A 15,038-nucleotide genomic window follows, 5' to 3' on the forward strand; every position below is an offset into this window, starting at 1 on the left:
CCAAAGACAAAGAACACAAGCACAGTGGTAAACTTTTAAATCATATGTACAGTGATACGGTGAGCAAAATTTACCTGATATTTCTATGTCCAATCCATCAGAAAGCCTGGAGAATAAACCAAATGTTTCTGTTGGAAACTGCTCATACAAGAAGACTGATGCAGGAATTGAAGATATTCTACTGGTGATTATTGGTGAAAGTTGTGAAATTGTTTGTTTGATAACTGCACTGTATTACTCTGGATTTGAGGCGTGTTTAACCCACATTTTGAAGCCAATTGCAAAAAAAGATTATAAACTCAACTGCTATGAATTAATAAAATGGAACACCACATAGTTCAGGGTTATTTGGAAAGCAGCCTTTTAGATGCAAGGTCAAAATCTATTTCGCAGTTTCTCCTAATCAGAATATGAGCAGTGGACAGACAAGTAAATAAGTCAGAATTGAAGAATATAAATGAATGAAAATCTTGAGTCTAGATGCATGTGGTATTAGAAGTTTATTGTAAGTTAGGAATAGGGTTGGTCCAGTGGGGTCACTATGGATTTTGTAAAATTTCTAAAAGATTAGCTACTACCGTGCACTTTGGAGCAGTCGTTTGAAGTCAACTTGAGAGACCTTTTCCCTCATACCCTTTCTCCCCAGCGGCTGAGCAACTGGCCACTGCAAATCTGTTGTTAATTACTCAGTAAGGTTCCAGATGAAAGACTGTTTTCTCAGAGGAACCTGACTAAAAACACCTATGCAACAAGATGCAAGGGGAACTTTTAGAAAACATTCCTCATCTTAGGGCTTAAAGGCAAGGACGCAAAATCTGTTGTGAAGAGTTTGCATCAATGGAGAAAATGTTTGCACTGGTTGTTACCCGGGCTTCTTTCAACCCAAAGCTCTTGGTAACTTTTACTTTGTGCGAGGAGGTGTCAGGAAATAAATGAGGGGAGACACGGCCATCTGACCGATAGATAGATAGCATACACAGGATAACACAAGAGTGCTTTCTCTTAAAGCTAAACTTTACTAGTCTGAAGCACTTACACATCTGCAACGGGTTAGTAAAACACCCCCAACCTGCGATAATTACCAAAGCTGAGTGTAGCTCTCGCGTGGCACAGTGGCAGCCCGTCTGCCGGTGGGAAACACCAGATGCATCCAGAGGGAGAGACCAGTCCTGAAGAGTCCCCCCTGAAGAGTCCCACTATCTCAAGCCTTTTCCCCTTATTTATACATTAGTAATAGAATGACATGGCCCTTAAAGAAACCTTGTTAAGTAAGCAGTTTCAAGCAAGAGGTTCCTTCTGATTATTGATTAACCAGATGTCGGTCTTTCCAGAGCCTGCAGCCTTGAGACCCCAATAGACATTCCTGAGGGTACATCCTGCTCTTTTCAAATGCATGTGTCAGCAACTTTTACACAATTCTTATCAGGAAGGACGCAGGGTCAAGCTGCCCTTTCTGTGGCACCTAAAACCCCCTCCCCTCCTGCCTTGGCCAAGCTGAGACTGCTGAATGGCCAATTTATAGCTTGCTGACTAGGCTGCTTTTAACAATAAGCCATAGTGGTTTTAGGCACTTTACTGGTTTGCCAAAGTCTCCCCGTACATGGTCACTGCTCTTATGCATGACAAGCAGAAGAAGCATGCTACTTCTGACAAAAACAGCAAGGCTGAAAGGTTGTCTTTTAACAAACTCATTCAACACATAATATGGTGACTTTCTACCATCACTGAATGCAATTAGAAATAAATAATCTAATAATGTCATTGATGTTTTTTCACTACATAAGTTTTGAGCTCCTTTGGGGCTATTTTTAACACTATTATTCACCATTTTTTTCTTTGAAACACCTGCCAACCATCAACCGAGATACAATCAAGTACTGGGGCTTTGTCTCTGAATTTCAGTGTCATCTCATAGATTTGTTGCTAATGTGGACAAACTCCTGCTGGGGCTTGTATCTTTTTTTAAAAAAATCACATCTATAGTAGGTATGTCATGGAAGCTTTTATTTGCTATCTGATACACAGATGAATGTGTGAATAAAAAAAAAAGCACAATGAGAAGTGAGGAGAGCAAGGTGGGGTATGGGCAGAGGACTGGCACAGGGAGAGGTCACCAGGCATGAGGGCCTTGAAGGCTGGACTGAGAAGTTTGGATATGGGATGGGCAGTTGCTGGGGAGAAGAGTCCTGCCACCTAGACCCTCAGGGCATGAGGCCACTGCCAGAGCAAGTGTCTGCCCCAGGGTCTCACTGCAGCTCAGCCGAGGCCTGGGCAGGAGGCCTGGGATGTGTGAGGAACAGACTGCGAACTTTCCTTACATCCCAGGGACAGCTGTTCGTGATGTCCCCATGCCCACAGACCAAGGCTGCTTGTTACATTGAACCTTTCCCATTTTTAGCTTATAATTTTACAGTTGCTGTTTACATTAAGTTCAAACCAAATATATTTTATTAGTGAACAGTGGGTTAGGGAAGCATCCAGTATGAAGAGAGTACCCCGGAGTGAGGAAACGCTAGCCCCAGTCCTAAGTGACCAGAATGAGACTGGGGCTTCAGCTTCCCAGGAATCCTGGGCCCAGCCATGTCGCTATTACATAAGAACGGCTATACTGGGTCAGACCAAAGGTCCATCAAGCCCAGTATCCTGTCCTCAGACAGTGGCCAATCGCAGGTGCCCCAAAGGGAATGAACAGAGAGGTTATCATCATATGATCCAAGCCCTGTCACCCAATCCCAGCTTCTGGCAAACAGAGGCTAGGGACGCCATTCTTGCCCATCCTGGCTAATAGCCATTGATGAACCTCATACATCCGCATGGAAAAATGAAATCCCCGACCTGTGGGGCTAGCACCTGTGTAATAGTTACCATGATACCTTGGAATGGGATGGCAACTAAGGTGGTCCCCATGAGCCTCATGGGAGTAATGAGAATGGGGGTAGCTCATTGGAAACCTTAGGGGATAGATGGGGAGGGTGGATTGGAATAAATTGGAAAATAATTCAACTAAAGCATTGCTTGTCCAGGGAAAATATTTGGATGTGGTCCCTCACTGATGGCCATGGAGGAGCAGACCCAATGTTGCAAGAGGTGGACAGTTAGGTGTAATGCATATGGGGAATGGAGTTTTCTGCTGGGAATGAGCACAGTTCAGTACTATAACATTGGGGGTAGAATTCTACCAGCATCTGGCCAAATTACACACATCTACACACTGTCTTGGTGCACAAATAGATCTGTGGAACTCATAGCTGTGCAAAGTGGTGCATACTACTGATTCCATACCAATTCATTAAGCTGTTTTAGGACAATACCCCATTTCTCTTTGGATATTCAGTGGACTCATGATATGAACAAAAATATGCAAAACCTGGAGGAACAGCTTAATGGAACAGCCAACCCCGTTCAAAGAGGAGAAGCAGTGCTTCTGATGGTGGCCCAGATTATTTCAATGGTCAGAGCTCTCAGTGTGACTGTGGAATATTATGGCTATTGGCCTATTATTACATATACTAATTGTGCAATGTGTACTGTGGTGTTTAAGGAGGGCACAGATCCATAAAGCACAGTTGCTAATTGTAACACATAAAGCCGTGTAGGCCCTCCACCACAGTGTAACAGATAACCCGGATCCAACCTTCTCAGACCCATTGCTGTGGAAAGTCTGGAACTTTACTTTGAAAATTTGCAGTATGTGCGTATGAGGGAAGGTGCAGGACATCATACTGCACAGGGGGTAGTGGGGTAAATGGAGCACCAACGCATTCCACCTTGATACCTGGCCCTTTCAGGAAATGTGCCACCATATGCCTTATGCTTTTCCCATGACACCTGGGCAGGACGGTCCCAGAAGAAAAGAGAAACAAAAATCAGGTGGAATGTTAGAAGTGCTAGTGACTATGTAAGATTCAGGCCAGTATCTTTGCCTGAGATAGAATTTTGGGTCTTGTTTGCCCAATTGATTTTTGATACTCTTATATCTGTATACTCTTATATCATATGCCAAAGCATGTGACAAAAGGAGAAAGACACTGTGTTGTTTCTGCCTGGCCATATGGCTTTGTTAGTATAATGGAACAGAGACGACAATTATGCCTGCCAAGAAGGGGGGAGGTCGAGACACTGGGAAATAAAGTCCTACGGTGTCAGATTTATGGTACCCATGCTTGCGGGACACTAACATGAATAAGCATCACATTGCCTGCACTTGGGACTTCTGCTCTGCTTTCTGTCTGTGTGACAAGACTCAGGTGAGAGGGTGAAGGGAAAGCCCTCTAATGTCTGATGGCTGCTGCTTGTACTTGGGAGGCTTAGGTAAGCGCTCAGGTAGCTCGTTTTGGGTTTCTGGCGCCATCTGCTGTTGGTTTGGGTGATAACAGGGCCTGGAGAGGATGAATCACCAGCAAAGTGGTGTGGAAAAGGGCCAGCCCTGCTCGGTGATTAGGGGGTGCAGCAGTTACCGTGGCCCAGGGGTGACAAACTATCACATTCATATGCTCTAGAACCCAAAATATTCTCATAATACAAGAACTAGGGGCCACAAAAAGAAATTAATAAGCAGCAGGTTTAAAATAAAGAAAAGGAAGTTCTTCATCACACAGTGCACGGTCAACTTGTGGAACTCCTTGCCTGAGGAGGTTGTGAAGTCTAGGACTATAACAGCGTTTAAAAGAGAACTGGATAAATTCATGGAGGTTAAGTCCATTAATGGCTATTAGCCAGGATGGGTAAGGAATGGTGTCCCTAGTCTCTGTTTGTCAAAGGGTGGAGATGGATGGCAGGAGAGAGATCACTTGATCATTGCCTGTTAGGTTCACTCCCTCTTTGGCACCTGGCATTGGCCACTGTCGGTAGATAGGATACTGTGCTAGATGGATCTTTGGTCTGACCCAGTACGGCTGTTCTTATGTTCTTTCCTTCACCGCTGTATTCGCGCCCCAGCAGGGCATACCTATTTAAAATATCACCACACTGAAATGACCCCAGGGCAACACATCTGGCAAACTCCATGGCTGCATCCCCCATAAAATATGGGATACCTTGTGAGATGAACTCCAGGTCATTTTGGCCTTGGGAGTGAAGGAATCAAAGAGTGAGCAGAGAAACGCATGGTACTAGTTCTGACGCAGGATAGAAAAAATCATTTCTGCATTGATTTTGGAAAGATCAACACAGTATTGAAATTTCATGCTTATCGATGCAGAGAAGAGAAGAACTATTAGAACAGTTCAGAGCTGCTATATATGTATCCACTTCAGACCTCACAAAGGAATACTGGCAAGGAACTTTTATGTCAGAATCCTGAGAGAAGAAAACCTTTTCCATGCCCTTCGACTTGCATCAATTCAGTATAAATGACATTTGGCCTCCATAGGGTGCCCATGAATTTAAAGAGGCTGATCGACTGTTTATTACAACTTCATGGGAAGCATGCAATGGTACGCTGCTACCATCAATTGAAAATGGTTTTTGGTTCCATATCTTGTGGCAGCATTCCCAAACATAGAGCAGATGGCAGTACATTACACACAGAAAAAAAGCCATCATCAATTTCTAGGCTGAACAATCTGCAAGACTTAATTTTCCCTGACAATCTGAGCCCCTGGTTTTGGTGAATCATTTTTTCATTCCCAAGGGAAGCTCTCAGGCTAAAGTTCTCCAGGGTCCAATTTCTGCTCTTCCCGCTGCTCATGGATCCGAGGGAATTGTTTGGGACTCTGCCCAACCTGAGAGTCCACTGGGATTGTACAGGGAAATTATAAAGTTCCCTGTCCAGCACGCCAAGTGTCAGATGTGAGATTCATACACTGATTCTCAGAGATCTGCTTTCCTGCCATTGTAAGATTTCCTCTCTCTGCTGAGCGGGAGTTCGGTAAGTTGCCTGTTTCTGCGTAATAGTTAGTGGTAAGGGCTCAGGAAGCATTCCAGGGTTCAAGTCAAGAACCATCTGCACAAGAATTCAAAATATGGAAACTTGGACTGTTTAATACTCTCAGAAAATGAAGTAATTTACCAAGTAAAATTAGAACTGCAAATGAATTGGAAATAGTTTAGACTTTCTGTATCCCTCTATCTGTCTCAGAACTGTCCTTTTTGGTTTTTTTGTGGATTTTCCCCTGGTTCACTCAAGTTTTCCAATTCAGCAAGTTCACTGCCCTGTGCAGCCAAGGCTTTTGCAGTGAAGATCTCTGTTATCAGATGGTTCACAACAAGGATGGGCCACACACTGGCCAGATTCTGCTCTCACAATCTTTCTTCAGTGTTTCTTCAGTGGGTCACTCCAAATTGACACTGGCCTCCCTGAAAGCAAAATCAGGGCCCACGTCTTTTGGAATCCCCATTGTTCATGGCAGGGCTGAGAATGCCCCATGAACTGGGGATTTCCTTCAGATTCTTTCAGCACTTTAACAGAATAGGCCCTCTGTAGCAGGAACAGAAGCCGTATTTTTCGCAGCTCAGAGCCGAAAGTTAAACAGATGAAAGGGTGAAATATTGACCCCAATGGGACCACAATAAATCCACATGTGGGGACTTAAATAAATGGCCTGATTTACACTGGCCATGAGCCTCCAGTGATTTCAACTTGAATCCTCCAGAGGCCTCTAACGGTGGGGGAGCTCATTTGGACCAAATAAAAACTGACAGGAGAGTTCCTGAAATCTCAAACCCACAGGCTTAGAGGTTCAGAACAATTAGAATTACAATTCTTTTGTGGGGCGGAGGAGGGATCTGCTGTCTCCGTGCCCTGGCATCTCTGGCTCCAGAGAAGACAAGAACAACCAAAAGGCAGTAAAAAGAAAAGCATATTTCTGGTTTAGAGCAAACCAATTGGGGTTGGAAATCTCACCGGGGGAGTTCCAGGAACGCACAGTGTGTGTGTGTGCTGCAAGGAGGGGAAGGGATGTGCAGTAACCAGATCACAGTGGTATGGAGTCCGAATGCCTGATGAAATAGAGAATGCACATCCCACCTAATGCACAACACTGGGGGTTCTGGGGTCTGGATCGGGGTGTATATGGGCAGGTGAGGAGCACTGAGGGTTATGGAGGAAGGGAGGGACCTTCCTTGGCCCAGAGTGTGTTTGGGATGGCGGGGTTGTCAGATTCTGTTTACTCAGTGTTGTTTCCAATGGCTGTTGTTGAATGTTTATTATGTAAATTCACCGGTGACATGCCTGATCTTTGCTCATCAGTTGATTCAATTCCCCATCATACTCTGATCCCCCTGTCAGTACCCTCCTTCCCCGTCACAGGCTGCCCTGATTCCAATAGCACACTGGTCTCCACTATCTTCTCCATGGTCCCTGGTCATCCCTGGCTCGCACAACCTCCAAGCCTCCTCACACTCCCCACAGCTCTTCCTCTGCAGGGGTGAGGTGCCTCCCGTCACACCTGCTCCCTTGGCTGCAGAGTAATCAGTGACTGTGTCTTACTCGTGAGAAATCTCATGAGTGGTAAATGCCAAGACAGGCACCTGGGCAGCTTCTCTTGTTACACCCATGCACACCGTAGGATGCTTCAAGGACTGCTACACAGGAACAACTTGGAAGCTGCGAAGCGTGCACATTCTATAATAAGAGCAGCAACTCTGGGAAATATGGGGTCTAGATAAGTACAGCCGCCATGAACAGGAATCCCTGGTAGCAGACTGAAGTAATGTGCCACTGGGACAGAGACAGTAAAGAAGTGATGCTCTGGTACCATTTGCCACCCAGCTCTGTCATTCAATATTGGCAAGGGTTATACATTTATTCCTAAATACAGAGATTTCATGGCTCATGTTATTATTTTTCTCACCTAAAATGTTCATCCCTACAGTGCCTCACGGGATTCCTCAGGCTCGTGAAACACACACATAATGTAATGCTTCGAAGGCACCACAGTCACATGAGAATTTCTCCCCATGGGGCTAAATTCAAAATGGTCATGAATAGAAAAAAATGCCTCCACCTGACTCCTGGAGACATGTTTGAGATTTCAAGGCCAGAAGGGACCATTGTGATCATCTTGACTGTATAACACAGGCTTGTAGAACATACCCCCAAAATTATTCCTAGGGCAGATCTTTTAGGAGAAAGCCGACCTTTCTCAGGGATGAAGAATCCTCCAAGACGCTTGGTAAATTGTTCCAGTGGTTAATTACTCTCACTGTTTAGAAAATGTATACTTTATTTTGAGTCAGAATATTTTTAACTTCAACTTCCAGACATTGGATCATGTTATACCTCTGTATGCTAGGCTGAAAGGACTATGAAATATTTGTTCCCTATGCAGGTACTTACAGACTGTTATCATGTCTTGAGTTTGTCAGTATAAGGCAGGTTTTCTAAATTTTTACTAATTCTTCTGATTCTTCTCTGAATCCCCTTCAGTGTATCAACATCCCTCTTTAATCCTGGATGCCAGACCTGGACAAAGGATTCAAGCAGCAGTCGCACCAGTGCCAAATACAGAGGTAAAATAACTGCACTCCCTTTCCTTGAAATTCCCCTGGTTATCATCCCAGGATCACATTCACCATTTTGGCCACAGGGTCACACTGGGAGCTCATGTTTAGCTAATTGTCCCTTCACATCCCAAAATCTTCTTCAAAATCACTGTGTTTCCCACAATAGTCCCCCATCACGTAAGGATCGCCTACAATCTTTCTTCCTAGGTGTATATATCTACATGGCCATATTAGAATATGCATTTTTTGCTTTGACCCAGTTTACCAAACAATCCAGAATGCTCTGAATCAGTGACCTGTCCTCTTCTTTATTTATGATCCCCCAATTTTTTGTTTCATTAGCAAACTTCATTGATATTCAGGCATGAGAAGGGTTAGCAGCTGAATGTCTCTTGTCAGTTAACACCCGTAACTTATGTCTTAGACAAAGCTGGGTGCCTACAAGAAAGTGTCTCACCAAAAGACACTGGAAAAGTAAGAGAGGTGCAGACCTGTAGCCTGAAAAACAAAGACCCTTGTAACCTTCATTCCCATTCCTTTGAGCACGAACTCATAGCCCAGAACAATAACTGATTTCCCACTAGTTCTTCAATATCCTGTGAGACGGGGTGCCCAGTAGTACACAGAAGAGTCTAGCGGACAGTGAAACATTGACTTAGTGAGCACATGACATTGTATTTTCAGTATGATTCTCCATTCCACTCCTCCTGGATCCCAATATTTTCTTCATTTTCTGTCTCTGCTTGCACTTTGGGTATATATTCACAGAGCTTGTGTACCATGATGCCCAGGTCCCTGTCCTGAGTTCATAGATTAATTACAAACTTTTTAGGTGTTTGAGGAGTTCATGCTTTTCCCAACAATGGCCATACACATTGCAGTTATTTACCTTGAAGTTCATCTGCCATCATCTTTCCCATTCACCTGGCTTGTTAGCTTCCTTTGACAACTTCTCTGGACCTAAAACATCTGATGCCATATGTAAATGTTGCCCTGTCACTGCTCACCCTCGTTTCTGGATTGTAAATAACTATAAGATATTCACCATACCTATTTGTTATAAAGTGTGTAACCCCCCTCTCTGTGCTTCTCTCCCTTCATAGGCACCTTGAGAATATTGGATTCCTGTCAACACATCGACCGCATCATGGCAGCTTTCAACCTCTCCCACTTTGACCCTTCAACATTCTTCCTAACAGGCATCCCTGGCCTGGAAGCTGCCCACATCTGGATTTCAATCCCTTTATCTGTGTTCTACATTATCAGCCTATTGGGAAATTTCATAATTCTGTTCGTTGTAAGCAAAGAGCAGGACCTCCACAAGCCGATGTATCTGCTGATCTGCATGCTGGCGCTCGTAGACATTGTCACCTCTACCTCCATTGTGCCAAAAGAACTGTGTATATTTTGGTTCAATTTGAACAGCATTACTGTGGGTGGCTGCTTCACCCAGATGTTCTTCCTTTATGCGATTTCTTCTATGCAGTCATCCATCCTCGTGATAATGGCCTTCGACCGCTATGTTGCCATATGTAACCCTCTGAGATACACCACCATCCTCACCAACCATCGAATAGCTAAACTAGGGCTAGTGGGTTTGATAAGAGCTGTTCTTGTTATTCTGCCTATGCCTCTGCTCCTGAGCAGCCAGCCATTCTGTGCCAACCGCATTATCCCACACACATTCTGCAATCACATGGCTGTGGCAAAGATTTCATGTGGGGACACCACAGTCAGCAGGATGTACGCCTTGGTGATAGTGATTGTATTCACTGCGTTAGACCTGCCCCTCATTGCCCTGTCCTATGTTCTGATCACCAGGGCCCTCTTCAGAATATCCTCAAAGAAAACCCACCAGAAAGCCCTCAACACCTGCACAGCCCACATTTTTGTGATGTTGATGTTTTATCCTCCCTTCATCTTCTCCACCTTGACATACCGGTTTGGTCAGGGCATTGCTCCCCACATAACCGTCATGTTGGCCAACCTCTATTCCGCTGTCACCCCTATGCTCAATCCTATCATTTATGGGGTCAAAACCAAAGAGCTTTGTGACAAAGTTTACAAATACAGCTGCAGAAGGCAATCGCCTGGGGCCACTGACTTTAAACATTCATGACAAAAGGGGGAAAGACTACCTCCCAGTTAATCAACGATGCTCTCTCCCAGTTTGGATGAGCTTAGCATTGTGAAAGTTGAGAGTGTGAGAAGCTCCTCATGTCTAACACTTTATCAGTGCATCGCGAAGCACACTTCGCTCTGGTCCTCATTTTTCTGACCATCACCTATTCTCTTTCAAAAAGAACAGGAGTACTTGTGGCACCTTACAGACTAACAAATTTATTAGAGCATAAGCTTTCGTGGGCTACAGCCCACTTCTTCGGATGCTGTAGCCCACAAAAGCTTATGCTCTAATAAATGTTTTAGTCTCTAAGGTGCCACAAGTACTCCTGTTCTTTTTGTGGATACAGACTAACACAGCTGCTACTCTGTAACCTATTCTCTTTCAGTATCATCCATCTGCTCCCACCTATACACAACCTGTCACTCACCATTTCCATGAATTCTAGACTACCAGAAGATATTGCAGCTTTCTGAAACAAGATGGCTTTTAATTAGAGCCTGTTTGAACAGGGTTCTTAATGAGTTTTAAATAGATTTATGGAGATATCCTATCTCCTAGAACTGGAAGGGACCTTGAAAGATCATTGAGTCCAGCCCCCTGCCTTCACTAGCAGGACCAAGTACTGATTTTGACCCAGATCCCTAAGTGGCCCCCTCAAGGATTGAACTCACAACACTGGGTTTTGCAGGCCAATGCTCAAAGCATTGAGCTATCCCTCCCCCATTTGACGAACTGAAGCTTTGTTCTGATTCAGTTTGATGAACTGAAGCTTTGTTTTCTTATAACCAAAGACAAAGAATGCAACTACAGTGCTAAACTTTTGAATTACATGTACAGTGATCCAGGGAGCAAAATGTACCTGATATTTCTATGCCCAATCCATCAGAAAGCCTGGAGAATAAACCAAATGTTCCTTTTGGAAACTGCTCATATAGGAAGAGTGCTGCAGGAATTGAGGATATTCTACTAGAGATTATCAGCGAACACTATGAAATTGTGTTTTTGAGAACTGGAATGTATTACTCTGGATTTTGGGGGTGTTTACCCCACATTCAGATGATGCCAATTGCAACAAGAGGGTATACACTCAACCACTCTGAATTAATAGAATACAACATCACATAGTTCAGAGTTATTTGGAAAGCAGCCTTTTAGATACAAGGTCGCAATCTAGCTGGCAGTTTCTGCTCATCAGAATGGGAGGGGTGGACAGACAAGTAAATAAGTGAGAATTGAAGAATATAAATGGATGAAAACCTTGAGTCTAGATTCTTGTGATATTAGAAGTTTATTGTAAATTACGAATAATGATGGTCAAGTGTGGTTACTATGGGTTTTGTAACATTGCTAAAAGATTAGCTAATACGGTGCACTTTGGAGCAGTCCTTTGAAGCCATCTTGAGAGACCTTTTCCCTCACACCCTTTCACCCCAGCAGCTGAGCAACTGACCACTGCAAATCTGCTGTTAATTACTCAGTAAGGTTACAGATGTTAGGTAAATATCTGGGATGTTCTAAACCAATTGCTTATGTCTGTGTGTGTTTCAGTGTAATGAACTGCGGTGTTAGACAAGAGGATGCTGACTTGCATTTAATGGTTCAGACAAAATTGCTGTGTTCCCAGTGATTGATTCCTGACACTGCTTGGAGTGAAATACTTAAGTTGCCCCTGCTAGGGTTTCTCGAAAAAACTGGGTAATGGACTACTGTGTTAAACTACAATGTCGCCTTGGAGTCCAAAACACTTTGTTCAATTGATTTTGGAATCACTTTGAGCTCGAACTTTCAAAATACACACTAACCATTCCCATTGTCCAAGATGGGAAAAGTAGGTATCAAAATTTCATTTTGGAGTTTGTGAAACAGATGAAATAGAGATTGCAACCAAATGTCCAGGTGATTGAGTCACTTGCACTATATAAGAACATAAGAACAGCCGGACTGGGTCAGACCAAAGGTCCATGTAGCCCAGTATCCTGTCTACCGACAGTGGCCAATGCCAGGTGTCCCAGAGGGAGTGAACCTAACTGGCAATGATCAAGTGATCTCTATCCTGCCATCCATCTCCACCCTTTGACAAACAGAGGCTAGGGACACCATTCCTTACCCATCTTGGCTAATAGCTATTAATGGACTTAACCACCATGAATTTATCCAGTTCTCTTTTAAACGCTGTTATAGTCCTAGTCTTCACAACCTCCTCGGGTAAGGAGTTCCAGAAGTTGACTGTGCGCTGCGTGAAGAAGAACTTTCTTTTATTTGTTTTAAACCTGCTGCTTATTAATTTCATTTGATGACCCCTAGTTCTTGTATTATGGGAATAATACTAACTCCTTCGCATCCTAGACTGACTGATATCTCTTTCTTATTATTGTATCCTGGTGGAGAATTTTGCCTATGGCTCACTGGCCTCATAATCAGAACAGACAAGTAGAGCACTTTTGGGTGGCAGTTCTCAAACGCATGGATGCCGCTGGGGCCAAAGACTTTAGTGAACTCGGCTTCTTTGCTCTTTCATTGCTTTGGCTAGTTTTTAGCAACACTGCAGTTGAAGGACTGTTGTTGTTTTTTTTAAGAGGAACCTGATTTAAAAAACCAACAAAGCAAGATGCAAGAGGAACTTTTAGAAAACATTCCTCATGTTAGGGCTTAAAGGCAAGGAAGCAAAATCTGTTGTGAAGAGTTTGCATTGACAGAGGAAATGTTTGCACTGGTCACTGCTCTTATGCATGACGAGCAGCAGAAGCATTCTACTTCAGACAAAACCAGCCAGGCTGAAATATTGTCTTTTAACAAACTCATTCAACACATAAGATGGTGACTTTCTACCATCACTGAATGCAATTAGAAATATATAATGTAATAATGTCATTGATGTTTTTACACTACATAAATTTTGGGCTCCTTTGGGGCTATTTTTAACACTATTATTCACCATTTTTTTCTTTGAAACACCTGCCAACCATCAACCGAGATACAATCAAGTACTGGGGCTTTGACTTTGAATTCCATTGTCATCTCATAGATTTGTTGCTAATATGGAAAAACTTGTGCTGGGGCTTGTATCCTTGTTAAAAAAATCCAATCTGTAGTAGGTGTCAGGGAAGCTTTCATTTGTTATTTGATGAATAGACAAATGTGTGAATAAAAAAGTGTGTTTCAAGCAATAGATCAGGCCACCCTACAGTTAGTTTTTACTTTATTTGGGGGCTATTAATGCAGTAGACGTCTGGCAAACTACCTCAAGCGGAGCTGGAGGCAGTGCAGCAGCAGGCAGAAACACAAAGGCCAGAGAAGGAGCCCAGGAGGCAGAGCTGGGCCGCGGTCAGAGCAGCAGCACTGAGCCAGAAGAGTCAGGGCTGGGCTGGAGGCGGAGCAGCGATTCTGAGGCAGAGCTGGGGAGCTGCAGCTGGAACAGACCAGAACCCGGAGCTGGGTCAGGAGAGAAATGATGCACCAACGGGGAGCCAGGGCTCAGCTACAGCTGGGAGCTGCGGGGCCAGAGCCAGGATAGCGGATGCCGGCTGTGCCACAAATAACCCAGCAGCCGAGCACAATGAGACGTGAGGAGAGCAAGGTGGGGCTATGGGCAGAGGGACCGGCACAGGGAGATGTCACCAGGCAAGAGGGCCTTGAAGGCTGGACTGAGAAGTTTGGATATGGGGCAGGCAGTTGCTGGGGAGAAGAGTCCTGCCACCTAGACCCTCAGGGCATGTGGCCACTGTTTGAGCAAGTGTCTGACCTGTGGTATCACCACACCACAGGCAGGGCCTAGGCAGGAGGCCTGGGATGTGTGAGGAACAGGCTGTGAACTTTCCTCATGTCTCAGGGACAGCTGTTTGTGATGTCCCCATGCCCACAGAGCGGGGCTCCTCCTTACCTTGAACCTTCACCATTTTTTTCTTATTATTTTACAGTTGCTGTTTAATAAAACATATTAGGTTTGAACTTAATGTAGTGATCAGCTGCACAGCTTGGAGCTTTAGCTTCCTATTATAATCTATCTCTATGTAAGGTGGCTCTCTCTGGGCCACTTCCTACCACCTCCCTGCCAAAGTCCCAAGGCTGTTGTCTGGGGTACGGCAGCGTGAAGGGTGTCTGCTCACCTCAAAGCACCTTTTGGTGCTTGCATGCAACAATGTCTTTCTCCTTTCTTCTCGGGCAGCAACTGCCTCTTCCTGTGGTATGGCCCAAACTTCGGGGGCCAGCTTATTTCAAGGCTCTCCCCTACTGGGATAGTCCAAACAGCAAATGAAGGAGATCAGTCAAGAACAGCATTCATATGAGTGATGAATGCTTCCCTCTCATGCTATTCCTGCAACAGCAGTTGTTCAGGGGCAGATTCTGCCTTTCCTCAGCTCATCTTCCCTAGAGCTGCCGGTAGGAGGTCTGCTCTCCTCCCTGGTCTGCCATAAAATGAGCTGCTCCCCTGCCTTTTCGCCCTCCTCAAGTGCTTTTTGCCTTCCTC

At 44.4% G+C, this 15,038-nt stretch overlaps 1 protein-coding gene across 1 annotated transcript; it reads left to right on the forward strand.

Annotated features, from left to right (window-relative positions):
* The first annotated feature begins 9,592 nt into the window (after window positions 1-9,592).
* Window positions 9,593-10,564, forward strand: LOC117885907 (olfactory receptor 52E4-like). Its single transcript, XM_034787484.1, has one exon. It carries the CDS (start codon window positions 9,593-9,595, stop codon window positions 10,562-10,564), a length of 972 nt encoding a protein of 323 aa, XP_034643375.1.
* Window positions 10,565-15,038: the final 4,474 nt, after the last annotated feature.

The sequence above is a fragment of the Trachemys scripta genome, chromosome 1 (assembly GCF_013100865.1).
Source record: "Trachemys scripta elegans isolate TJP31775 chromosome 1, CAS_Tse_1.0, whole genome shotgun sequence".
NCBI classification, from domain to species: domain Eukaryota; kingdom Metazoa; phylum Chordata; order Testudines; family Emydidae; genus Trachemys; species Trachemys scripta.

Excerpts from the sequence above, each read along its gene's own strand:
- LOC117885907 (XM_034787484.1), top strand. The coding sequence starts at position 9,593 with ATGGCAGCTTTCAACCTCTCCCACTTTGACCCTTCAACATTCTTCCTA.